Source organism: Bos grunniens, chromosome 1 (genome assembly GCF_055505025.1).
Source record: "Bos grunniens cultivar Pamir isolate PY7600 chromosome 1, Bosgru_T2T1.0, whole genome shotgun sequence".
Classification (NCBI taxonomy): domain Eukaryota; kingdom Metazoa; phylum Chordata; class Mammalia; order Artiodactyla; family Bovidae; genus Bos; species Bos grunniens.
Genome location: NC_141165.1, coordinates 8,184,593 through 8,211,696, shown reverse-complemented (window position 1 = coordinate 8,211,696; position 27,104 = coordinate 8,184,593). Strand labels below are relative to the sequence as shown.

Below are 27,104 nucleotides of genomic sequence, written 5' to 3'. Positions count from 1 at the left end.
CAATGGAATCACACAGAGTGTTAACAACTGGACCTCCAATGAAGTGCTCACAATAGGAAAATCTATATTTGAAGGCAGATAGTATATTAGTGGTTGTCAGGGGATAGGGGACTGAGGAAAGATGAGGGATTACTCATGGGTATGGGATTTCTTGTTGAGTGGTGAAAATGTTTTAAATTTAGGCTGTGGTGATGGTTACATGACTCTGAATATACTAACAAACCACTGAACTATACACTTTAAGTGCATGAATTGTATGGTACATGAATTATATATGAACAAAACTGTTATAAGAAATAAAACAGAGGGACTGTTGGATTTTCCTCTCTTTATTCTGGACTGGGATGGAGGCATTGGAACTATTGATATTGATAACAGTGAACCATCCTGGGAAGCCTGGCATGAGTGTCGGGGACTTCGGTGGCAGTGGTGTAACTCTTCAGGGGATGGGCAAGCACAAGTTCCGGGGTTCAGGGAGGAGGAGGAATGTCAGTAGGGGTGGGAGGATGTCCCAGGTGAAGTGACCCTGGGCAGAAAGTGGAGTCCTAAGGCTAATTCTACCTCATTAGGCGCCTCTGAATGCTTAAAGGAGGTTTTTAAGAGGTATGTATTGTAAAATGAGGTTTGAGGATTACAACAAAGGCTAAGGTTTTGATTCAGTCTGAAATTCTGAAAATTTTTTGTTCAGTCCTTTTCTTCCATTCTTTTCTCAGCATGTCTCTGTATCAGCCTCTCTCCAGGAGGAAAAACTTTGTAAGTTGTATGTAGTTTCTTGGCTAAAAGGCATTTGGTCCTTTGTGTGCTGAAAATATTTTAATGGCAAGAGATTATTGAAAGAATTTGATGAATTAGTGTTGTCATATCATTTTTGTTTACTTTTGTTGTAGATGCTGTTAGAGAAATTTGTTGAAGAATGCAGGTTCCCTCCAGTGCCGGATGCCACTTGTTGCTATCAGAAGTGCCATGGATATTCCAAAATCCAGATATATATAACTGATCCAGACTTTAAGGTACAGAATGAGGGTATACCGGGACATGAACTTGCTGAATTGTGCCTGAAAATGGTTTCAGAACAAATTCTTTAGTTGGAGCCCCCCAAGTTCTCTGACTTGCTGGTAGCTTCACATCCTCTTGTCTGCCTCCTCCCCTGACTTCAGTCTGCAGCACCTCACTTGGGGACCCAGAGTCGTTGACATAAACTCCGAGGGCAGTGGTGGTGACCTGAGAAGGCAGGCTAGCTAAGTCCATTTCCGCCTTCTAGCCACCACTTCGTGTAACTGCCTGCTCCTTAGGAGCACAGGAAGCACTGTGAGGTAATTACCCTGATTTGCTGCAGTTCTAGTTTCTTATTTAATTTGAATCCAGGAATCTGAAGAATTGAAATCTAGGAACCAATCTGATCACTGAATAACCCCTAACCTAAATCTGAGACTGAGTCTGGCAGTTAATTGAGTGAATAGAACACTGCACCTTAGTTTATTCAAGAAAATAGAAGCTGCCTGCTGCCCTGGTTAGTAGTTCAGATGAAATAAAGTTTATAAAGTATTTGATATTTTGTAAACCACTCCAGTATCCTCTCCTGGAACACCCCCATGCACAGAGGAGCCTGGTGGGCTGCAGTCCATGGGGTCACAAAGAGTCGGGCACAGCTGAGCGACTAACACTTTCACTTTCAAAGGAATACACAACTGTAAATTGTGGAAATGAATGTCAGTCAAGCTCAGTGTTTTCAGCGCTAGGCAGTCTGGGGTATGGAACTACTGTACTCCCTGGGAGGAAATGTGACATCTAGTTATGTCTGCCAGGTGAATGCAAACACGTCTCTGTCTTATTATGTGTTGTGGATGTGAAAGTGTGTATGTAGACATTTTTAAGATGTGAATTAAAAATTGTTTTAAAACTCCAGGGTTTTATACGGATCAGCTGTTGCCAGTATTGTAAAATAGAATTTCACATGAACTGCTGGAAGAAGTTAAAAACAACAACCTTCAATGATAAAATTGACAAGGTAAGACTAACAAGATTTTCTGGATTTTTTAGTATGCTTATTGTATATTGATTTTTCTTCCCCGAGAATCTTCAAGAAAAGTCTTAAGTGAATATGAATTTCTCTGTGTGAGACATAATTAGAAGGTATTAAAAGTTTTAATGATAAAGTACAAAGTTTTTGTTTTTCATTTATACAAGTGTAAAGGCAATAACCATAGAGGCTTTTAATAAATTGTTGAACTGCCCCCTTTTATGTTGGGAATGTATGATCAAAAATAAATTATTTCATGTTATGATGTAGAATTAGGGCCTCAAATTTTTTATTTTCTAAAAAAGTTTGAGATAATTTGTATTAAGAAATCAACTTAAATTTTGTGCTGCCATATTTGGTTGGAGTTTCTCTTAATTAGTGAGATAACTATGTTAATTACCATTAGCCAGATATACTTTGAGAGCAGTCATAGTTTAATAATCTTCATTCATAGACTTTGTTTCTTATTCATATAAACTATGGACTTAAAAAAAATAACCTTATTCTACACTACTTTTAGACTCTTGAGAAAAGAATAAGGTGGTTGTGCTAGGTGAATGTTAGCAGAAGTAATATTCAAGTCTAGTAAAAATAAATTCTCATATTTTACACATTTTCATGTTGTTATCTAGAGGTGTGATGATGTGACCAAATAACTGTTGCCGTTGAGTCGCTCGTGCTGTCTTTGTCTCACTTCAGTTGAGCTTCTCTAGCTATACCCTCAGGGCGGTGGCGCTGTAGCTCAGACGGCAAAGAATCCACCTGCAATGCAGGAGACCCGGGTTCAATCCCTGGGTCGGGCAGATCCTCTGGAGAAGGGCATGGCAACCTACTCCAGTATTCTTGCCTGGAGAATCCCATGGACAGAGGAGCCTGGTGGGCTACAGTCCATGGGGTCACAAAGAGTTGGACAAAATTGCCACTACCACTACCAGCTATACCCATGCCCTTAGTGGTCCTAACCATTCCCCTGAGTTGAAGTACCCTCGGTATATTAGCTTTCACTAGGGTACCTTGAAGTAACTCGAATGTCTCATGACTTAAAGTAAGAAAGGCTTGTTTCTTGCTTACATTACTTGTCTTGCAGTTTTGCAGTTGTTGTCCAGGATTGGGCAATGGCAGCTCTGGTCTGTGGGGCTGTGGACTTTGTTTCTTTTTTTTTTGGACTTTGTTTCTAACTTAATTGAGGTTGAAGAGTGACTGGGACATGTTCTTGTGATCTAGAGGAAAGAGCAGTGGCCAGTCCACTCAGTGTTTCTTAAAGCTTTGGTGTGGATGGTAGCACACGTCAGGGCAGCTCACCTTACATGACCAAGCAAGTCAGGCGGACAGCCCTGCAGCTGGATGCTCTGGAAATCAGATGACAGTGAGAAGGGACTTTGCAGTGCCTCCTGAAGAAGGTTTTAGATCATATTTTGACTGTTCCTTGGTTAAAATGGCATACATGTGTACATTTATGCCAAGATGTAACCCCTCTCCCCCCCTCCCATTTTTAAATCAAATAGGATTTTCTGCAAGGAATCTGTCTTACTCCTGATTGTGAAGGAATCATTTCAAAGATTATCATCTTCAGCAGTGGTGGTCAAGTTAAATGTGAAGTAAGTAGACACTGGGGAAATCTCATTAAATAGATAACCAAAATGCTTATACCTTATAAAATATGAGACGTAAATTTATAGAACTTAAACTATTTGGATCTTGCATTTTCCAGGAATGAAATAGTTACTTAATATAAGAAATTATAGGAAATAATAGGATGTAAGAATGCTGCTTCTCTCTTTTTTTTTTTTTTAAGAACGATTCTTTGCAATTAAGGATTCTAGTGTTCTTTTGTCTCCTAAAAGGCAAAGGAGGTTTTTTGCATTTCAGTTTTACTGATTTTACTCCTTTTGATAACTTTGTTTTTTAAATTTCCAGTAAACTTTTTGGTATTGACAAGGTGGGGGATCTTAGGGAGGGAGGGAGGGTCTTGAGCTGCACTATGTGGGAGCTATAGGAGTGGGTTGTTGTAATGACATCTGTCGTTCATTTGATCTGCTTACTCTTAATTTTTTTCAACCTTCTTTAACTGTGTGTACTCTCTTGTTCTTTTCAGTAAATTGTGTTGCTAAAGTGTTCTGGGCTTTTGTTTGGGTCAGAGTATCATTACTGTTCTCTATCAATTTGGATGTTGACTATGCTTTTGAAATGCGTATTAAACTTGTGATTTTATGCTTAATGTCGTGGGAGCATGAGACAAATTTTAGATGTCTCTGTTTTATTTAAAGTTTGAACACAAGGTCATTAAAGAAAAGGTTCCTCCAAGACCTATTCTGAAACAGAAATGTTCTAGGTAAGATTTTTAATAATCAGATTAATAATGTCCATTAGAATATGATTCTATTAAACACACGCTGTTTTAAAAATTGGCTCAGCACACATATCCAAATAAGTAGTTTTGAAGTGAATTTTATAAGTATTTATAACTTTCAAGACAACCTTGAATAGTTAAATGCTAAAAACTTGAATAAGAAGCATTATTTAGTGATTGAATTTATAAGTAAAATTATGACATTTGAACTATGAAATGACATGTTCAGTAGATTTGGCATTTGGATAAAAATTACATACTTAGCTCTCAGCTGTTTATACTTTAATTCCTAAAACGTCTTTCCTTTTGTTCTCTTCAGCAAACATTTGAACCAGTGACTCTCTCTCACCCTGAAATACTCAAATGAACTGTCAAAATTAATCACTTTTCTGTTATCTTCTTGTTCAAATAATTCAATCCTTTTTTCTTTTCTTTTTTGCCCTGCTTTTTGTTTTCCGTTTTAAGAAGTTATTTTTTTTATCATTGGTGACCAAGAAAAAGCAAAAGAAAAGATGAATTATTTGTTGAAGAGAATTTCTTGTAGCCATATTGACCAAATTTGAGTCTTATGGATCATTATTGGGTTATGAAAATGATATTTTACTGTGCAAATGAGTATTTACATGTATTAACTTGCATAGTAATTTTTTACTATTCCTCTTTACTCTAATGGTGTATCTTCTATACATGGGGATAATATGTGTATGATCTATATATGCATCCTTAATTAGAAATCACTTAGTCATTGATGTTCTTGTTTTTATGAAACAAGTACACTTGTTTTGATTGAATTGACCATGTGTCAAAAGTTTTTGATATTGAACAGAGGATGTAGTCCCAAGTTCTAACTAAAAAAGAAAACTTCTAGTTTATTGTTTGGAAAATGGCTTCTACAATAGGCAAAGGAAAGTAGTTGATTGAGTTCATAACAAAGGTGAATTGTCATTAATTATAATTATTTATCAGCCTAGAGAAGTTGAGGCTGAAAGAAGACAAAAAATTGAAGCGAAAGCTCCAAAAAAAGGAAGCAAAAAAATTAGCACAAGAAAGACTGGAAGAAGACTTAAGGGAAAGTAACCCACCAAAAACTGAAGAGCAGAGAGGTATGCTGGGAGTCTGATGCGTGATGAGAATCATATATTCTTGCTTAAAAGTGTGTATACAAATATTCATCTTGTTGGGCTTTATGTTAATAGTTAAATTGAATTGAAATTTAGATTTCCCTTGGTATTTTAATAGTATCACCATCTTTTGATTACCCTGAGATGGGGAGGGGAGTGGTGTAAGGAACGTTGAATTTATAAGTAATATACAGGGATTGAAAACACTTTCCTGCCACTTAGGGCAAATTGTCTCAGTTCCCTTATCTCCAAAGTGAACGTGAAAATAGTATTTCAAATTCCACACATATGTTTGAACTGTAAATTAGCCACTGATTATCTGAAGTATGCTGCTTCACATAAAGAAGCAGTTCATATGAAATGCCAGAGAGATTACTTCGTGTTTTATGCTCATCTTATCAGCATTCCCTGATCAACATGGGAGCAGTCTCAGTGATTTACTGTCCCTGTGGACACATTTACTTTCAAGTTTTGTGTTTTTTTAATGTATGGTTTCAGGTGTACAACATAATGATTTGATATTTCTATATATTGCAAAATGATTACCACAATAAATCCAGTTAACATCCACCACCATACATACAGAATTTTTTTTTCATGATGAGAACTTTCAAGGTCTACATGCAAATACATGAAACAGTATTATTAACTATAGTCATTGTACTGTGCACTATATCCCCAGGACTCCTTTCAGTTTTGAGTTAAATTATTCTCATTTTCTACTCTGATGACTGTTGCCAGCATTAATATTTCCTCTTGCTGTTTTTGTTTTTCATCTTGTTGTGGTTTAGTCACTAAGTCATGTGTAACTCTCTGCACCCCCATGGACTGCAGCATACCAGGCTTCCCTGTCCTTTACTGTCTCCCAGAGTTTGCTCAGACTCACGTCCATTGAGTCAGTGATGCCATCCAACCGTCTCATCCTCTGTCACCTGCTTCTCCTCCTGCCCTCAATCATTCCCAGCATCAGGGTCTTTTCCAAAGAGTCGGCTCTTTGCATCAGGTGGCCAGAGTATTAGAGTTTTCAGCATCAATCCTTCTAATGAATATTCAGATTTGATTTCCTTTAGGATTGACTGGTTATTCCATTAATGTTTCAGAAATCAATCAGAACTGTCTTTTCTACTGAAAAAAAATTTTAGGGAACATCATTTACTTTATATATTTTTTGTATTTGTATGTTTATTTACTGTATTAGCGTCAAGAGGTTAAATGACCACTTTGGGGGGGAAATGCCTGGGCAGGAAGATGCACTTTTGAGATACTGCGATCAGTAACTCCACAGGTCTATGATTGAGGATTCAACAGTAAGATAGATAACACACATTTATCCAAATTCAACCAAATATTGTTTTTATACTTGAAGCAATGATCCCTTCAACTCCAGGAAAAAAAAAAAAAGCTTTACATTCATGCCTGAAACATATTTATTGAATGTAAAATCTGAGTAGTCGATAAGGCTCAGTTAAGATTGTTGAGGAAAGTAACCTTATTTTAGAGGAACTAAGTTTTTAGATATTACATGAGTGGTACCAGTGAAGGAAATAAGATACTTGATATGTTTGATTTACTGTGAAGTTTCATGTCTTTTAAAGGCACTTTTAAAGTTAAATACTTTATATATCTAATTTAAAAGTTCTTAGGTTATTTAAAACAACATAAAGAATACATCTGAGTCACAGATTATATTGCTATGTAATTCCCTAGTGGCCCAGACAGTAAAGAATTTGCCAGCAACGCAGGAGATGTGGGTTTGATCCTTGGGTTGGGAGTATCCCCTGGGGAAGGGAACGGCTACCTAATCTGGTATTCTTGCCAGAGAATATCATGGATAGAGGACCCTAGCAAGGCTACAGTCCACAGGGTCTCAAAGAGTAAGATACAACTGAGTAACTAGCACTTTAACTTCACTTTCACACACAATGTTAGGTTAAATTTTTCAGAGTTTATGTTTTTGCAAATTGGTCCTCTTTCTCCTTTTTACTGACCACTGTTATTCATCCTTAGAAACTATCAACCATGTCCAAAGTTGCCAGTTCCTTGATGACAGAATTCTGCAGTGCATAAAGCAGTACGCTGACAAGATTAAGTCCGGGATACTGAATACTTCCAAGCTTCTCAAAGAATTGCTTTCTTGGAAGGTTTTAACCACAGAAGACTACACAACGTGTTTTTCTAGCAGAAATTTCCTGAATGAAGCAGTGGACTATGTCATTCGTCATTTGATCCAAGAAAAGAACAGAGTAAAGACAAGGGTATTTCTGCATGTTTTGAGTGAGCTTAAAGAAGTGGACCCAAAACTAGCCACCTGGATCCAGAAACTTAATAGCTTTGGTATGTCTCTTAATTGTAGAGATGCAGTTTCGTAGGAGGATAAATACAGACTTCTGAATCCTTCTTCTTTTTACTATCATTTATGACTTTTTAAAATGTAGAACTACAAATTTGTATGGTTAAAAAATACTGTTTCCTGAAGTTCACAATTTTTAGGTTACCTTATAGATAGGTTGACTTTCCTGGTGACACTTTTCCTGGTAAAGTGTCTGCCTACAGTGCGGGAGATCCAGGTTCAGTCCCTGGGTCGGGAACATCTCCTAGAGAAGGAAATGGCAACCTACTCCAGTATTCTTGCCTGGAAAATCCCATGGACAGAGGAACCTGTTAGGCTACAGTCCATGGGGTTGCAAAGAATCGGACATGGCTGAGCGACTTCACTTTCTTTGTATAGAAAGGTTACCTTGTGCTTTTGTGAAATATGTCAACACAGCAAAGTCCAGTCAGTAAGAAAGTCCAGTCCTGTGTTATGCTCAACTATTGTCAGTGTGTTAATTTTGTGACTACTAGGCACTCCCCTGGGTGAATAGCACCCCTTGGAGTCAGCTGCACAGGGGTGCCCTCTGGGGTTGTGAAGAGTTTGGAGGGGAGAGTGGGATGGAGCTATGGATGATTGGTTAGGATGCCTATGGCAGATCTGTATCTAAGGATCAAGAGAAATGTCCTGGGGCTGACCTTCAGCAGTGTGAATCACAGGGTCATAAAACTCTGGTGCTCTGTCCTGATTTTCCTAGTTTGGTTGAGGAAGAACCTTCGAGCAGGCTCTTTACCAGACCTACTCAGGGACCATGGAATGCAGCGGTAGAGAAAGCTGCCGACTGACCCTAGAGGATGGGGTCCTTGAGCATCCACCATGGCCTTGTTTGTCCCGGTGACCGAGGTGGCCACTTCCTAACCCAGTAGACGGTTCAGTCGGCAGCTGTTGGGTAAAAGGCTAGCAGGAGCCGTAGCAGCGGCCTGTAGAGATTGCTGGCCTGACCTGCCTTAGAGACGGGAGCTGATGGAACACTAGGGTTTCAGAGAATATACTACTAAGTGTCTGTCAGTGGAGACAGAGCGAGGTGGCAGTACTCGGTGTGGTTGGTAACTAATGTTGCTGCTGTGGACATGTGTCTCCATGGGTTCCTGGCCCCATAAAACTATCCTAAGTGATGCTGCCATTAGTGTCTACTAAACAGACAAGGAAATGATAAAATTTTTTATATTTCTTACTTTAATTTGCTTTATTTAACAAAGATTAATTTAAATTGGGCAGGAGCGGGGTTAACATTTCAGTACTAGGTGTGATCTGCTGCCTTCCTCTTATTGAGCACATGCTCTGATGTGAGCTCTATTTGGAGATTTGAATGTGGTATTTCTTCATCCGTGATTCCCTTAAACCTTGTATCATGTGTGTATTTTACATGGTCACTGATTCTCGTGTTTAAATACACTGATATGTAACATGACCTCTGCAAAGCTGTTGCGACTGGAAGGCTCAGCCGTCTGGGGTAGTTTTGACTTGGCAGTCTCTGCTTCATTTGCAGACTGAAAGCCTGTGACCCGTCCAGTGTTAGAGACGTAGGGGGAGAGAGCAGAGCCAGTCCTTGCTTTTGGTGGCTGTGTTAGCACGCAGCAGGGGCTCACCTCCTTTCAGTAGTAGTGCCTGAGGGTGCAGCCACCCCTTTCTCTGGAGTTGTCAAAGCGGGAGGAAGATTGAGAATAGTGACCACCTGAAATTCTCGTGAGGACGGTAAGGGGCCACGGTGTTCGAGGGGATAAGGTGCATTCTTGAAGGTGTTGGATGAAGAGTTCACCCATTTTCTGTTTTAAAGGCATTTGGGAAGTTCCATATATCATTGATGTTTTGTTATTATAGAATATACGTAGAAAAGCATTGTAAAATCTAGCTAGCTTGTACTAATTTGAATGAAAATCATTATGAAGTAGTGAAAAGTTACTGTTGTATTTTTAAAGGAATTTAACGCCTTTAAAAAATTCCTTTTCTGGGCCTTGCCTGGTGGTCCAGTGGTGAAGACTCCATGCTCCTAGGTTCAGTTCCTGGTCAGGAAACTAGATCCCTCATGCCATAACTAAGACTCAGCACAGCCAAATAAATAAGAATAAATACTAAAAAATTCCTTCTTTTCCTAAGTCTAATAAAAATAGCTAGAATAATAGAAGCCTTTGGCCCACCTTTTTCAACTAATAGGTAAGAATTACTGTATTTAGCATATTCATGTGAATATGAATCTCTTTAGGACTGCTCTCAAGCCATAGAAACTGATGGAAAGACATTCAGTTTCTTCTTTGTGGGTCGTTCTCTCATCTTTCTGACCTCTGCTTTCCCAGATATTAGAGTACTGTAGTGGCTGCCACATAGCTAAATTGTTGTGTAATCATTGGAGGCAGCTCCTCATCCCATGTTCATTCCTTATGTGCTTTTTTTTTTTTTAATCTCTAAGAAAGGGTATGGACATAAGCTCACTTTTTGCAAATAACCTATAAAATTATGTGTCTGTTGAGTTATATATACAATGAAAATGCAACTGAATAAGTTTAAAAGATGAGTATAAAATAAATGTGATCAATGCAATTATTAAAAAAAAATAGCTAGAATAATAGAAGCCTTTGGCCCACCTTTTTCAACTAATAGGTAAGAATTACTGTATTTAGCATATTCATGTGAAATGGTATTTCTGAAATCCATAATAGCTTGAATAAGTTTATTCTCAAGTGTTTAAATGTTTTCACTGAAAATGTAAGCAAACTATAATAGAACTGCTTTCCAAGATGTGAAACTGAATATAATTTTATAGCAAATAATCCTCCCTTCTTCTGACTTGGGTTTTGTTTTTATTATAGGCTTAGATGCCACAGGACCTTTCTTTTCTCGTTATGGGGCTCCTCTTAAGGAGCTTGATTTTAGCATCATGACTTTTCTCTGGAATGAGAAATACGGTCATAAGCTAGGCTCTATAGAAGGAAAGCAACTTGATTATTTCTATGAGCCTACATCACTGAAGGAAGCGCGGTGTTTAATATGGCTGCTAGAAGAACACAGAGACAAGTTCCCAGCACTGCATAATGCCTTGGACGAGTTCTTTGATATAATGGGTATGTGGACAGTTTCGATTTGTGTCTAAGGAAAAAGTCTTCAAAAGATATAGCTTACTTAGATACTTAACAAAGAAAATAATGAAAATCATTATGCTACATCTGGCTTATTTGGGGAAGTTAGTATTAAGAACAGTGATTTTTTTCATATACTAAAGCCCTTTTACTCTATGGATCTCAGTGTTGTCAAGACACTCAGATGGATACATTACATGGACTGTTCTCATTGTAGGTGTTTTGACAGTTGTCATGACAAAGTTTATATATATATTAAAGGGATGGAGTTTCTTAGCAAATGGTTTGATTTGTAGCATTCAAGGAAACATTGGCCTGCAGAAGGAGGCAGTGTTTGCAGAATCTAGAACAGATAACATATCTGCTGTGGTGGGAAGAGCCTAGAGCTGGGAATCAGAAAAGGAGGCTGTGGCCCAGCTACACCCCTAACTCAGTTCATCAGAAATCTTTTACTGCTGCTTCAACACCTTGTGCTAGGTGTGATAACAGGGAACTCAGAAATGCTTACACTGGTCCTTGCCCTCAGGACCTTATGTTTAGAAAAAGGAGTAAAATGAATATACAGGTAACTGTAATATGGGAGAAGAGAGGGCCAGGAAAAGTGCTGAGGGGTTCCGCTCCTCGGGAAGAGGAAATTCTTGGTGCAGGGGTAGAGTTCCACGCCCGGCTGTGAACACGGAAGTGGATTTGACAGTTGGCATCCAGAATGAGACACGTTCTTCAATTCGGAATTTAAATTTGTTATCTTTGGTACTACATATATCTCTTAGGATACTGTCTCTCCCTGCCCTCTTCCTTTTCCCTTCTCATCAGACGTCTGTTTTATGTATTGCCAGGAGTTAGACTTTCAAATTTCATGCTGTTTGTTTTAAAGGGTACGTGAAAAGGTTTTGGCCTTGTACTAAAGAGTTACACATTATGAAATTCAGATACAGTATAAGGAACTGAAAGCTTACTTTTGTTGTGGTTCTTAGAGAGCACATTCAGATATAGGTGGCTTTATTTTCCAGGGACACTGCTTCATGACTGGGGGTAACATGCTTCTTAATATCCTGGATTGATTGCACTCAGCCTGCTCCTGCTGGGAATAAAATGCTTTTCTGGGACTGAGCTTACAAAACTTGATGCATGTTTGGATCGCACAGGACAATTCTAAAGGACACAATTCCCTTACATTGTGCATTTTCTCTGGTTCTTGTGTTCTGTGCCTGAAATACCCAATCCATCCAGCTGTGACAGTTTCTCTGCTCTCAGTCATAGGGTTGCAAGCCACCAACCAAATGACCAGCCAGCAGATTTTCAAGTTCACTACCTCTGCCTCTCACCCTTACCCCAACATTTTCAATTTTATCTCCTTTCATTTAAAGGAACAATTACATTGGTTAAAAACTTTTCAAAATCCACTGATCTTATAAATTAACAGTGCTCAATAACATCACCAGAGCTGTGATAATTGGGAGACCCAAACTCTCTCTTGGATCCCGTGTGCAAATTCTCTCTTGGAATGGTTTAAGCCGCATGAGATTTATCCCAGATAATAATGCTTTATGTATTGTTTTCAAGCAGGAAATGCTGAAATTGGTCTCGACCCTTCCTCTTGCCTTTTACCCCTTATCTAGTTTGTTGTCAAGTCAAGTAAGCTGTATTCTTGATCTGCCCTTCCCTGTCCATCTCCATTTCCCTAGGCCAGGATCTTAATAACCTTTCTATGATCTCAGTAGTCTCTAACAGGTCTCCATGCCTCTGACCCTCCCACTCCAAACCTTTCTCTCACACTGCTTCTGCTGACTCTTCTAGAACATCTGTCTGATCCTCTTTAAGTATTCTGTTGGGGAAACACTTCTTTTGCCTGCAGGTTGAAGTCACAGTGTCTGTCTGGGCTCAGTAGTGTGCTCCCGTCTCCCCGCAGAATGTACACCTCACTTCCTGCTGTGCCCAAACCTGCCTTGTGCTGTCCCTGCTCACATCCCAGCCTCTTGCTTGCTCATCCGAAGTCCTCTGTTCCCAACAGCCCTCCCTGACCCTTCCTTGGGCTGTTCCCCTTGAAGACTTCATTCTTCTGTCAGCTTTGTTTCACTGCGTTTACTGTGGCCTTTAGCACACTGCGCTGTGGTGTTTGCCTCTCTTGTGTAGTTTGCAGAACATGAGCTTATTGATGGCAGGGACTTCTCTATACATTTCTGTATTCTGAGCACCTAGCATGCATAGAGTTTGGTATCTAGAAAAAACTCAAGTTGTACTGAGTTAGATTGAAATTTTGTGATTCTTAGTAGTTGGTTTTCCACTGAGTCAGCCATTTTGCTCTTGGTTTCTAAACTGAACTGTGTCAAAGCCACATAAGGAGTAGGATGTAGTGGATGTTAGTAGTATCTGGGGTGGTTTTCTTTAAGGACTTCGTGTATCGTACTGCAGTGTAAACCTTTCGTTTCCTTACAAAACCATCTGTATCTTCTAACAGACAGCCGCTGCACTGTATTAAGGAAACAGGACAGTGGTGACGTGCCAGTAAGTTATCCCGTCATTTTCAATGTCATATTCTAATTTGTGTCAGCCAGAGGAGGAGAGGAGGACCCAATGTTTTTTTGTATCCCAGGAGGCACTCCAGAACCACATCTGGAGGACTTCGGGGGAACATGGCAATTTTCTTAGAAAGGGTAATCCCAGTCTTCCTCTTGGAACAACAGTCAGCACACTGCAGCTTAAATTAGACAGTGTCCATAAATTTTCACAACTAATGAATGTTAATCATAGACATAGGAAGGGAGTTTTTGAGTCATCTGATGGCATAAAAATGAAATGTTACCTTGTAATGATTAAAATTGTGTTTTGTTCTGTAAGGAAAACAAATGGACTTTGAGTGGCTTATAATTGAGCTTAAAAAGTTAAAATAATTCCAGAGCTGTCTTCCTTAAGTAGTTTGTGGCAGTTTTGGAACAGAGACATACTTGTTTAATGATTTTTTTAGGATCAAGTTATCTATACTTAAAATTTTGTCTTTGTTCAGTCAGATCCTATCTGGCTGACTGTGGAAGCACAGATGACATGACCCCATGGGAAGTTAGATGCTGCTTCTAATTTCACTGTTGGTCCCCTGGTGTCTGGCCAAGTGCAAAATGTCTAGTTTGGTTAGTAAAGGAAAATCATTAAAATATGATAAGCACATAGCTGGAATTACTTTATGAATCTCATCAATTACATGAAATGGCATAAACCTTGTTGAAAATGAGTACCAGTATCTTAAGTTGGAACGATTAATTTTATTTATATAGCATTAGGTGTCATTTAGCATTTTTCTTATTTTCTATTATAAATCAAAACAGTGGGGCTTAACACACTAAAGTGTTAATTTTTGGTAAACATTTTATGTACTTCAACTTAGGACCAGTCTATGAAAATCAAAATGGTATCTTTATGATATATGGTAGCTTCATAATATTATTATTTGAGTGTTCAGTAATTTTTTTTTTTTTTTACTTTTTAGTTTAATTCTACCAAGATAAAAAACAAAGGCAAGAAAAAGAAGCCAAAAGATTCAAAGGTATGGAGTATTTTCTCTGTTGATTCTTAATTGAGTTTATAAATTCGAGAATTAACTAGTTATTGGGATATTTTGAAGAACTTTGTAGAGAAAGACTTTCTAGGCTTTAAAGATGTTTTGCTAGTTTTCTACATTTTGAGGAAGTTTAAGTTTCATGTTGTATGTAATTCTTAATAGAGACTATTACCCTTTTCATTTTCTAGGTTTTTCCTAGTGAAATCATTGTCGTAATGTAGCACTTTTTATGGCTGTTCCTCAGTGTGAGCAGGGCTGCTTTGAGATCAGGCAGACCTGGGTTCTTAACCTTGGTTCTACTAATTACTGTTTTTATTATCTCTGTGACCTTGGGCAAATTGACTTCCCTGTACCCTCATGTCATACCTGTATAACAAGACATGATGCATATTATTATTAATTAATGGAATTATTACCTAAATATTCAAAGTAAAAATGCTGAGACTTCCCTGGTGGTCCAATGGTTAAGCCTTCACTTTCCATTGCCTGGAGAGAGGATTCAGTCCCTGGTTGGGCAGCTAAGATCCCACATGCCTTGTGGCCAAAAAACACCAGAACATGAACAACAGGAGCCAGTATTATAACAAATTCAATAAAAACTTAAAAAAAAAAAAAGTAAATACTAACCATCATGACAGAGTCTCAGAATGGATAGACTCCTTCCTTCCACTCACCTAAAGCTCTGCTTCAAGCCTGTGAGATGACTGGGGCATTACTTTTAAGTCTTATGGTGAATTCTTAATGGCTATCACACATTTGCAGGATTAAATGGGAGGCAGGGGTTGAAAATTAGGGGCAGCATATGAGTAGCTTATGGCAGAAAGTGAAGAGGAACTAAAAAGCCTCTCGATGAAAGTGAAAGAGGAGAGTGAAAAAGTTGGCTTAAAGCTCAACATTCAGAAAACGAAGATCATGGCATCCGGTCCCATCACTTCATGGGAAATAGATGGGGAAACAGTGGAAACAGTGTCAGACTTGATTTTCTGGGGCTCCAAAATCACTGCAGATGGTGACTACAGCCATGAAATTAAAAGATGCTTACTCCTTGGAAGGAAAGTTATGACCAACCTATATAGCATATTCAAAAGCAGAGACATTACTTTGCCAACAAAGGTCCATCTAGTCAAGGCTATGGTCTTTCCAGTGGTCATGCATGGATGTGAGAGTTGGACTGTGAAGAAAGCTGAGTGCCGAAGAACTGATGCTTCTGAACTGTGGTGTTGGAGAAGACTCCTGAGAGTCCCTTGGACTGCCAGGAGATCCAACCAGTCCATTCTAAAGGAGATCAGCCCTGGGATTTCTTTGGAAGGAATGATGCTAAAGCTGAAACTCCAGTACTTTGGCCACCTGATGTGAAGAGTTGACTCATTGGAAAAGACTCTGATGCTGGGAGGGATTGGGGGCAGGAGGAAAAGGGGACAACAGAGGATGAGATGGCTGGATGGCATCATCAACTCGATGGACGTGAGTCTGAGTGAACTCCGGGAGTTGGTGATGGACAGGGAGGCCTGGTGTGCTGCAATTCATGGGGTCGCAAAGAGTCAGACACGACTGAGTGACTGAACTGAACTGAAGAGTAGCTTAAAAGTTCCAGTACAACTTTTGTTTTTATCTTTGACTATATGTCTGTAGTTTATCTAAAATGAGAGTTTCCACAGTGATAGTGTAAAATTTTTTGGAGTTTTAGAAACTATCTAAATGTTAGCTTGTGCCTATTTTTGGCTGTTGAAAATTTAATTACTGTATGTCCCTGTTCACAAGAAAATTTAGATAAGTCATATATATTGGCAATTTTTGTGCATATTTATATGAGCATTCATCAGTTTTAGTGGTAAAGGTGGAAAATCATTGTCATTTTTGTTTTTTAAACCAGCCTATGTTAGTTGGATCTGGAACACCTTCAGTCACACCAAACAATGAGACTGTCACTTCAGGTGAAGACCATATGTAAGCACAGTCTGAAAATTTTTGCTTTTGTTTTAACTTAAAAGGTATATTAATCTGTGTCCTTTAAACTTGTCTTTTTTTTTATTTCCCTGACTTCTCTGCCTGAAGACATGCATCTGTTATAACAACCTGATATGACCCATTGTGGTTGATTTATATAATGTGGGCTGTCAGTGTTAAGAATTGATATAAACTGTATTAAAATCAGAGGGTTGATAACATTCATTTGATAAGGTTGAGAACTTACTGTGTGCAGGATACTGTTGGAAAATCCTAGAAAATACTCTCTAAAATGTTTAGTGAAGAGAATGTCCTGTTGATAATTACTAGGAAGATATTTTGGAGGCTGTATGTGATATTATGGTTCAGCCTTAGGTATTAGCAATTTCCAGTGGATCTGGTTTTTGAAACTGAGTTTTTAAGAGACAGGTAGATACAAGAAATAAAACTAGTAAGTAGCAGTAAGTTTTTTATATCATATTCCTTTATGGACCAAAGACCCACAAATTTTTCCTGCCGCATTTCTTAAATGAGTTGTAGTAACAGTTGTTTTGCATATTTTTGTGGACTCTTTCAGACTCTTTCATTGGGGGAATTGTTTTAAGTTTAAATAATAGCAGCCTATATTTTGATAGCACTTATGTGGCAGGCACTGTTTTAAGAGCTTTTTATGTATATATAAACTCATCTAATCCATTCTTCTTTCTTGGAGATAAATACTATTATATGCATTTTACACGTAAGGAAGCTCAGATACAGTGCAGTTGACTGTGCCCAAGGACACAAAGCTCATACACAGCAGAGCCAGAGTTTAAACCAGCAGTCCAGTTTAGAGCCCACACTCAACAGTACTCCAGCTTTGCAGAGTGCTAGACTCTTACACTCCTTAAAAAAAAATTTTTTTTAAGTACCTTTTACCAGTCTCAATCTCACTTTAACTTAAATTGATCACCATTGTAATAAAACCTTTCATTTTGCTTTTTAACATGTTACAATTAATGCAACATTGATTTTTTTTCTAAACCAGAAGTTTTTAAAAAAAATTACTCTTGATAGCATGAGTAAGTAATTATTAATAAAAGAATTTACTCAGCACTCAGGTATCTCTTGACTAAAGTTGTGGAAAGTTAACTTTTCTGCATTAAATTCTCTGCTAGTGTGTGTTTGCATCCAAAAGTTGAATAATATGCTATCTTTATTCCAATTTAAATGTTATTCTGGGTCACCTAGAAGTTTATTATTCACGAGAAAATCATTTGTTTGTTTTATCAGCAAACGCAGTTTAAATTCTGCGGGCCCCTTTGTAGTGCCTGATCACCTTCGGCAGGATATAGAAGAATTTGAAGCTCTGTATGAACAGCATAGTAATGAGTATGTTGTCCGTAATAAGAAGCTGTGGGACATAAACCCAAAACAGAAATGTTCAACTCTATACGAGTAAGTGTCTTAACATTCCAACTGTTACATTGAGGCTGTCAGTAAAAGATCTTAAGTTGTTTTAAATTTGTGTCCCTTTCTATTAAAAGAATCTGTGTTTGGCTTACAAACTCTGGGGAAGAAAAGTATTTCTATGGCTTTTGGTCATGTATTACACAAAGTTAATTGGAGATTTTTAACTATTAAAGATTTTTTTTAGAACCCTAATGTTTATTAGTTGCGTCAGTTTGTGCTGCTAATGTAGATTCTTTGTATTTCCAAAACTGTCCTAGTGTGTCCTGATAGGAATGATAAATGAAGCTTCCAGCCATAATCTTTTATCATGAATTCCACAGTATATATTGGACAAGGAATAGTATGATTATTTGCTCTCATTGTCTTTATGTTGATATGATATGTTCATATGTTGTTTGGTGTCTCCTAAGCCCGGTGACACTTCATGTGGCTTGGTGAAGTGTTACCCTTCACTGGGAAGGGATACCAGGATCTGGTGACTACTGCTGAGAGAGCTGTCCAGCTGGGATGTAGTACAGATACAGAGCCCTGTATTGTATTGTATTGTACTGAAAACTTGGCCTCCTGACATTCATCTAGGAAAAGATTTCCTTTTAAGAAACTGTGGGCTGAATTACATTTGGTTTGAAAATGTGAATGTGACACTAACACTAGGGGACTTCCCTTGTGGTCCAGTAAGGTTAGGACTCTGCAGGGGGCACAGGTGTGATCCTTGGTCAGGGAACCAAGATCCCACATGCTGTGTGGCCAAAGGAAAAAAAAGAAAGAAATTAACACTAAAGTCAAGTCTGAGTGGGGTGGATAGAGTAATAGAGTTCAGGAAAATCTAAAAAGCATTTGCTTTTCTTTTTTTTTTTAAGCTTGGGATTAATAAGTAGTACATGATGCTTTCTTTAGGGAAAAAAAGTGAGGGGCTGAGATCTGCAATAGAAAATTAATTTGTAAGCGAACTCCTGGAAAACCCATCACTCATCTGTAATTTGGTTATTTTTTCTATTTTTCTCAGTTGCATTATTCCTCTTCAGTTTAGTTACATGCCCTTGGATCCCTCTTCATAGTTTTTCTTCAGAGTTGAAGTGCTGAACAAATCATATTCCCAGAGAACTGGATGACAACCTGGAATCAGCTGTAAAACTATACTGTTACTGTTGTTCAGTCACTCAGTTGTGTCCGACCCTTTGCGATCCCATGGACTATAGTCGTCAGGCTCCTCTGTCCCCGGGGTTCTCTAGGCAAGAGTACTGGAGTGGGTACCCATTTCCTTCTCCAGGGGCCTATACTAGTATTTCTTAAAACATGCTAGACTTTGCTTCAAGCATCTGAACTGAAGCTAAACTGTAGTTTTCAGGAGTTTGCATCTTAAAGACTACATTACCTTTATAAGTGGGAAGAAATTAAGTAACTTTATGAGAAGAAAATAGGTTGATTTGTGTATTTTGAAATGGAGTTTATATCTTATAATAGGAGAAAGTCAAGAAGTTACAGGAAGTCACACCTCAGAACTTAATTCTTTCTTTGAATTTTCAAAAATAAACACGTAATGATCATTAGTTTGAAGATTATTTTTTAATTGGCCAATGGATAAAAGAAAAATGAAACTAAACTTTTGTATCTGAAAAGAATATTGAGTAGAAAGCATAACAGACATGGAGTTAAGAATATTGGGATAACTGCTTTTTTAATTGACTTAAATATTTTACTTTAAAGTAGGGGATTGGACTGATTTGTTTTCAGTGACCCCCTTTGTTCTAATATTTTATGATACAGATAGTTGAAGTATATGGTATTCTGCATTCAGATAGTATATGGTATTATACTATACTATTATAGTATATGGTATTATACTATACATTGCAGATAGTATATCTGTTATGCAAGTAGTATATGGTCTTCTGCATTCAGTTTTTCCTAAAACAATTCTTTAATGGTGTTAATTAGTCAAGATTTATTAACTAGTTAAAGTGGAAGGTTTCAAAAAGAAAGTAGAAAATGTGATCCTAGCATGCAGCTTACAGATAGCAGGAGAGTGAAATTGATTGTAGGTTGAATCACAGTGTGTTGCAAATAAAAATAACTTTGTGAAATAAGATTCATGTTTTTTCTCCATGTCAGTTTTTGCCTACCAAAAAGAACATGGTGGTTCTTACTTGCTTGTCATGCTTTCTTCCAAGAAAGAGGCAGTTGGGTCCTGATCTTTAATCTGCTTCTTGAAAAAAAGCGAAAGGAATCATGAGCATGGAGAAAACAGTGGTTTTTCAAAGGGACACACCTGGAGCACTAGGACGGGAATGCCTTCTGAAATATTTTCCCCATTTCTACCGCTTGGCCCCGTGCCGACAGTGACGTACACGGGTACTGTGGCAGTCCATCAAGGGCCGTTGAAGACACTTATAATGGTCATCGTTCAATTATGAAAATCATATATCTGATAAGGGGCTAATAACCAAAATGTATGAAGAACTGAGGCAACTCAGTAGCAAAAAAAAAAAAAATTCAGCGTAGAAATGGGCAGAAGATTTGAATAAACGTTTTCCCAAAGACATACAGATGGCCAGCAGGTACATGAAAAGATATTCCAAAGACTTCCTTGGCAGTCCAGTGATTCTCCGCACTTCTAATGCAGGAGGCGTGGGTTTGATCCGTGGTCAGGAAGCTAGATCCACATGCTGCAAATAAAGATCTCACATGCCACAACTAAGACTGCTGCTGCTAAGTCGCTTCAGTCGTGTCCGACTCTGCGACCCCATAGACGGCAGTCCTAGCCAAATAAAAAAATTTTTTAATCCAAAAGCAAGTATTAAAATATATATACGTAGTTTGAATAATTAATCACAGCTTATAAAAAATAACTTTTTAGTCTTTTTTTCCAATTTAAAAGGATTATTTTCTGGGGAGTAAACTTAATTTTATTTATAGTATAATTGATTACAGTTAGCCTTTCTCAGATTTAATATGAGTATAATATTTTTGTTGAGAAGATGTTCAGGTCAGTTAGAAATGAAGTAATATTTTGCTTTGGGGGAAATTTTGAGAAATATTTTCTTCAGAAAAGCATGTGTAAGTACTTCCTTAAAATAACATAAGTATTTTCTTGCCTAGTTATTTCTCTCAGTTGTTGGAGGAACATGGTCCCTTGGACATGAGTAACAAAATGTTTTCTGAAGAATATGAGTTCTTCCCAGAAGAAACTCAACAGATACTAGAAAAAGCAGGAGGCTTAAAAGCGTTTCTCCTGGGATGTCCTCGTTTTGTTGTGATTGACAACTGTATCGCATTGAAGAAAGTTGCATTACGGCTCAAGAAAAAGAGAAAGAAGAAAAACATTAAAACAAAAGTAGAAGAAATTTCAAAAACAGGAGAGTATTTACGAGTTAAACTACCACTGAATCCAACTGCTAGGGAATTTAAACCAGATGTAAAGTCCAAACCAGTGTCTGACTTACCTTCAGCACCAGCTTCTGAGGACGTGAAGCCTCAGCCTGCACCTGCTAATTCTCCCCAATCAGCTCGTGACACTGGGAAGCCAAAACCAGTTTTCGATAATTCTTCCAGATCAGTTTCTGAGGATGAGAAGCCCAAAGGGATGTCTTCTGATTCTCCCAGGCCAGTCTTTGAGGATACCGGTCACAAGCCGGTCTCCTCTAATTCTCCCAAACCAGTTCCTGAGGAAGTGAAAGCGACCTATTGGCCTCGACCCCAGTTGGTCACAGGATACTGTACATATCTTCCCTTTCGGGGATTTGACATTACCCAGACTCCACCAGCCTTCATCAGTGTGTTACCGACTTTGCCCCAGTATAGCATTTACACCCCTCTGGCCAGTGTTCCTACTGAGTATCACCTGCAAAGACCAATACCAGTGGTGCCGTCTTTTGTAGCCAGTGACATAACGGAAGTGCATTTTGAGGCTCATCATTTCAGTGCTGAGAATGCCCCTGGTACCCAGATTGCCTCCGAAACACAGATCCTTGAGGAATCTTTGGAAACACCAGTGAAGTCAGAGTGCAGCTCTGATGGTGCTGATATAGCCCAGAGTGAGGCTAGCAGAAACGATGACTACTGTGGCGATTCTGCCAAATGGGAAGTAAATCCAGAAAGCACCAATGAAGTAACAAATATTCCATGTACACAAGTGGTTGCTGTACAGGTAAGACTAAAGTGAGAAAGTCTTCTTGATATCAAAGTTAAATTTCCCTCTTAATTTTTCATTGTCATTGTATTTACTAAAATCCTTTAAAATAATGGACTTTATGAACCCTTTTGTAGGGCATGACTGGTAATGCCAGAAGGAATTTTGAAGTGTAGTAAGCAATACCCTTCATCCTATCCAAGTTTTGCACCAGTTGAGACATAAAGCAGTAGAATCAGCAGATGGAGCCAAAGCACCGCCTTGATAATTAATAAAAGTGCAGTAGGATGATGTGGCTCTTTTCTCTAGAGAGTGTGTGTCCCAAGACTGAAACCCACGACTTAGCAGCTTCCCTGCCTCGTTCACAGCAGTGCTGGACTAGAAGGCCTTCCAGCTTGGGTGCTTGCCCCCAAGACAGTGCAAGGAGGAGGAATGGGAAAATGTGCTCTCTGCACGGGCAGCTCCCAAGAGAAAGAGAAAAAGAAAAGAAAGTCAGGGCTGCACACGCCCAGTTTCTCCTCTCAAACCAGCAGGGGAGTGAGGGAGACACAGGACACAACCAGATGGAGAGCAATGAGGGATATGAGTAAATGTTCCTTCCTAGCAAGCTCAAGAATAAGGTTTCTCTGTCAGGTCAGATCAGATCAGTCGCTCAGTCATGTACAACTCTTTGTGACCCCATGAATCGCAGCACGCCAGACCTCCCTGTCCATTACCAACTCCCGGAGTTCACTGAGACTCACGTCCATCGAGTCAGTGATGCCATCCAGCCATCTCATCCTCTGTCGTCTCCTTCTCCCCTTGCCCCCAATCCCTCCCAGCATCAGAGTCTTTTCCAATGAGTCAACTCTTCGCATGAGGTGGCCAAAGTACTGGAGTTTCAGCTTTAGCATCATTCCTTCCAAAGAAATCCCAGGGCTGATCTCCTTCAGAATGGACTGGTTGGATCTCCTTGCGGTCCAAGGGACTCTCAAAAGAGTCTTCTCCAACACCACATTTCAAAAGCATCAATTCTTCAGCGCTCAGCCTTCTTCACAGTCCAACTCTCACATCCATACGTGACCACAAGAAGAACCATAGCCTTGACTAGACAAACCTTTGTTGGCAAAGTAATGTCTTTGCTTTTGAATATGCTATCTAGGTTGGTTATAACTTTCCTTCCAAATTCATACAATTTCTCTGTAGTTAGCTTTATAAAGCATGAATGCATGAAACTGTTATTGGTTATCCTGCTACTCATTAAGTTTTTTAAAAGCTTTCTAGAAAGCTTTGAAAAATTATGTTAAGAGTAATGAACCAAAATAATTTTCACTTTTACAAGTTCCAAATGATACTCTTCCCTGTTACAAACATTTGTAGAAAGCATAGAATGTTATCTAAACTGGCAAAAAAATTAAAACCTTGAAAGAATTATAGGCATGTTTCAAAATGTTATCAAATGATGAATTTATTTTACTAGAGCGTTTGAGACAGATTGAATGTGTTTGTTTTGCCCCAAAGGTGTCTTGGAATATAACACATCAGGAAGTCAATACTGAGCCATATGGTCCTTTTGAGGCACAACAGGTGAGTCAGAACTGTATTAAACTGTTGAAAGTTTTAATTTTCATTACTTTAAATGGGAATTATGAACTTAGAACTATTTTGAAGCAAGTTATTCCATATAAAACATCACAGAATAAGCCTTGTTGTTTAGTCACCAAGTCATATCTGATTCTCTTTGACCCCATGGCTCCTCTGTCCATGGAATTTCAGGCAAGCATACTGGAATGGGTTGCCATTTCCTCCTCCAGAGGATCTTCTCCACTCAGGGATTGAACCTGCATCTCCCGCATTGGCAGGCAGATTCTTTACTGCTGAGCCACCAGGGAAGTAGAATAAGCTTTAGAACATAACAAAAAAATTATTTTATTTTTATTGTTCAGATTTGGAAAAAAAGAGGCAAAGTTTTTTTTTTATCTTAACAGCTTTATTGTTTTAACGGGTATAATGAGCTTGTATTTATAAATAAAAGCTTATTCACATGAATAATACAAAAATTATAAAAATCTTAAACACTTTAAGGATGATTCAATTAGAAAATTTATTAATATAAGTACTGTGTGATAGATCTTTAAGGGAAAAGTCATTGGATCAACTCCATAGATACTAAAAAGGTATTGCATAAAATTCAAGTTTTTTTCTTGACTTAAAACTCATAATCAAATGAGAATAGCTGAATACTTCTCAGCATGCTTTTATCTTTCCCTTTTAAGCCAAACCCCATCATCCTGCTTAAATATTGTATATCATCATTAATATTTATTATTATCCTGGAGATATTGGTTGATAAAAGTAGATAAGAGAAAAAAATAAAATTTTAAAGGTGGACGTGTAAAATATCATTATTTATAGAGGCCAAGACTGTGTCCCTGTAAAATCCAAAATGATCAATCAAAAACCAATACCAAAATGTAAGAGAATTTAGAAACACAAATGGATAAAATACCTTTCTGTACGTAAACAACCCATTGCAAAACATAGTAAAGGAAAAGATTTCATTCTCAGTAGTATCAAAAAATGTATTATCTTGTGAAAGAAAACTTTGAAATGCTACTGAGAGACACACAGAATACTTAAGTAAATGAGAAATGTGCAGTGTGCTTGAATAGGAAGACCTAGTATTAGAGGGATTGGCTTTCTAAAGATTTTAATTTAACACAGTCTCAAAACAGACATGAATAGAATGCATGTTATCTTTTGCTACATAACAATGTCTCTGTCAGCAGTTTAGGGCATATGAATTAATGCATATTACCAAGCTGCAGTGTGATTCTTTTGCTGAATTGAGAATTAAAATAGAAATAACTAAGATCTGAAACCATAAAGGCTTGCTCATGGGTTCATCATCTAGTTGATTATTTAAACATAGACTGTATTCATAGTGCCAAACTTTCAGTCTGGACGACATAAACAGCAGACTGGTGTGTGTGGTCAGCTTGGCCATAGTTCACAGTTCTCTGACAATGAACAAAATTTCAGAACCTCAGTTCCCTGCCTTTGTGCACTTGGGAGATGCTAACGTGCTGCATGAGGTTCAGGGGGTGGGAAAGGCGGGCCAGGTGTGAGCGCCTGGCTGAGATTCCCAGGCCTGGCTGCCGGAGCCCTCGTAGCTGGGCGGAGCAGTTGCCTGCAGCTGAGAGGAGCTGCCAGCATCTGACAGGTGCTCCGTTCACGACAAGTGTGTGACTGACTGCTGCCCGTCTCGGCAGGATGCAAGGCTTACAAATACATAAACGCTGCCTATCGCTTGCCAGCATTTCACAGTACAGTATGACTTCTGTTTGCTTTTTTTTAAAGCTGTCCAGGAGACAGTTACATAACTGAAAATAATTTTGTGGTAATATTTTAAGTCATCTTTTAAAAATAATCAGCATCCGTCTATTTGAAATGCTATAAAAGTAGGGCCAAAACTAATACGTCCTATTTATATCTAATGCATGCATAATATTTGCAGTTCTTAAAGCCAATAAATAGTTCTTGATGTTAATTGTGGAGGATGACAGTCATATCAGACTATTTAATACTAAACCCTTCTAAAACAAATATTCAGAGCTAATTATGGTGCATATTGGAAAGTTTCCTTATGAATTCCAGTAATACGAATAACTTTTTTAAAAAAGAGCTGACTTTGCTAAACAATGTAAGAGATTTTAAATTCTTGAATTATTGTGACGTTTTCCTTGTAAATTTTCATCTGCCTTATATCCCCTTTTGTTTATCTGAAGAGACATTTCAGAACAAGATCAGAAACAGGCTTTTAAAACTACTTTTAACAGGTAATTTTGTATTATATTTGTAGGGGGGTATTTCACAGGTTGAAAAGGAGTACCAGGTTTTACAAGAGCAGCTTAAGGAAGCATGTGAAAATTATGAACACAGCAATGTCAAGGGCTCAGAAGAAACCAAGGACTTGGAAGAAAAGTTGAAAAGGAATGTTGAAGAAAATAAGGTAATCCTGTCTGAAACCTCTTTTCAGTAGCATGCGGCATCATTCACAGAATTGTGCTTGTGTAGCCTCTGTTAGCTGAGCTACTGTGTTGTTGACTAAACAAAGGATTCTTTTTCACTGTTGCCTGTTTCACAGTTTTTATGACGTTAGAGTGACAGTGTTTTTATTTGCAGTGTTTTACAACTTCTCCAAGTTGTCGTGTAAGAAAAGGGCTGTGAATCTGAATTTTCATTTATCTGTAACTTGGTTTCCTTGATTAGCTAAAACTATTTCCTGGTAAATTCCAAGTTAAATTCTTTATAGTGAGAGTAGTGGTGTAGCATTAGAGGTTCCATATGTGAGGCCTGGAGACAGACTGACTGGGTTCAGATCCAGGCTTAATTCTACACTAGTTCTGTTCTTGGGCAGACTGGTGTGTGTGGTGTATGTGTAACGTCTCTGCTTTAGTTCTGTAGTTTGGGTAATAATTGCTCCCATTTTATGGGGTTAGATTATTACTCTTTTTTTAATTTTCAAATTTGTTTTATTGCTGCACGTGGCTTTTCTCTGGTTGTGGAGAACAGGGGCTACTCTCAGTTGTGGTGCACAGGCTTCTCACTGGTCGCAGCACACAGGCTCTAGGGCACAGGTGTTGTGGCGCACCAGCTTAGTTGCTCTGCAGCGTGTGGAATCGTCCTGGACCAGAGACTGAACCCATGTCCCCTGCGTTAGCAGGTAGATTCTTATCCACTGTACTGCCAGGGAAGTCCTCATTGTGGTTTTGATTTGCATTTATCTCATGAAGAGTAATATTGAGCATCTTTTTATGTGCCTGTTGGCCATCTTAATGTTTTCTTTGGGAAAATGTCTATTCAGGTCTTTTGCCTATTGTTTAGTTAGGTTGTAAAAACCGAAGTCTTTGTACAGAGATGAAAAGGGTCTGTTAGTCCGTTTAAGAAAGGAAGAATTTGTTCCAGAAGTCTGAGTCATTAGCTGAGGTCACATATTAAATAGAAGAAAATTAGCTGTGGGACCTTAATCAATAAACTTACTTGTTGAGATTTAAGTATACCCAGAAGAAAAGGGTTGTTTCGTAGAGGTGACCTTTATCTCACTC

At 38.3% G+C, this 27,104-nt stretch overlaps 1 protein-coding gene across 50 annotated transcripts in view; it reads left to right on the top strand.

Moving 5' to 3' along the window:
* The window catches only part of TTC3 (tetratricopeptide repeat domain 3), a 129,764-nt gene that overhangs the window by 69,755 nt on the left and 32,905 nt on the right, over positions 1-27,104 (top strand). For 41 of the 50 annotated variants that reach the window (XM_086407834.1, XM_086407627.1, XM_086407480.1 and 38 more), the window contains 14 exons: positions 888-1,010; positions 1,907-2,008; positions 3,526-3,618; positions 4,288-4,352; positions 5,337-5,473; positions 7,499-7,825; positions 10,670-10,921; positions 13,395-13,441; positions 14,418-14,474; positions 16,363-16,436; positions 17,709-17,873; positions 20,988-22,035; positions 23,518-23,583; positions 25,859-26,008. In XM_086407834.1, the coding sequence (XP_086263960.1) occupies positions 888-1,010; positions 1,907-2,008; positions 3,526-3,618; positions 4,288-4,352; positions 5,337-5,473; positions 7,499-7,825; positions 10,670-10,921; positions 13,395-13,441; positions 14,418-14,474; positions 16,363-16,436; positions 17,709-17,873; positions 20,988-22,035; positions 23,518-23,583; positions 25,859-26,008 (2,706 nt within the window). The remainder of the gene's footprint in view (positions 1-887; positions 1,011-1,906; positions 2,009-3,525; positions 3,619-4,287; positions 4,353-5,336; positions 5,474-7,498; positions 7,826-10,669; positions 10,922-13,394; positions 13,442-14,417; positions 14,475-16,362; positions 16,437-17,708; positions 17,874-20,987; positions 22,036-23,517; positions 23,584-25,858; positions 26,009-27,104) is intronic. The other 9 variants (XM_086408443.1, XM_086408359.1, XM_086407997.1 and 6 more) reach the window with 2 other exon arrangements.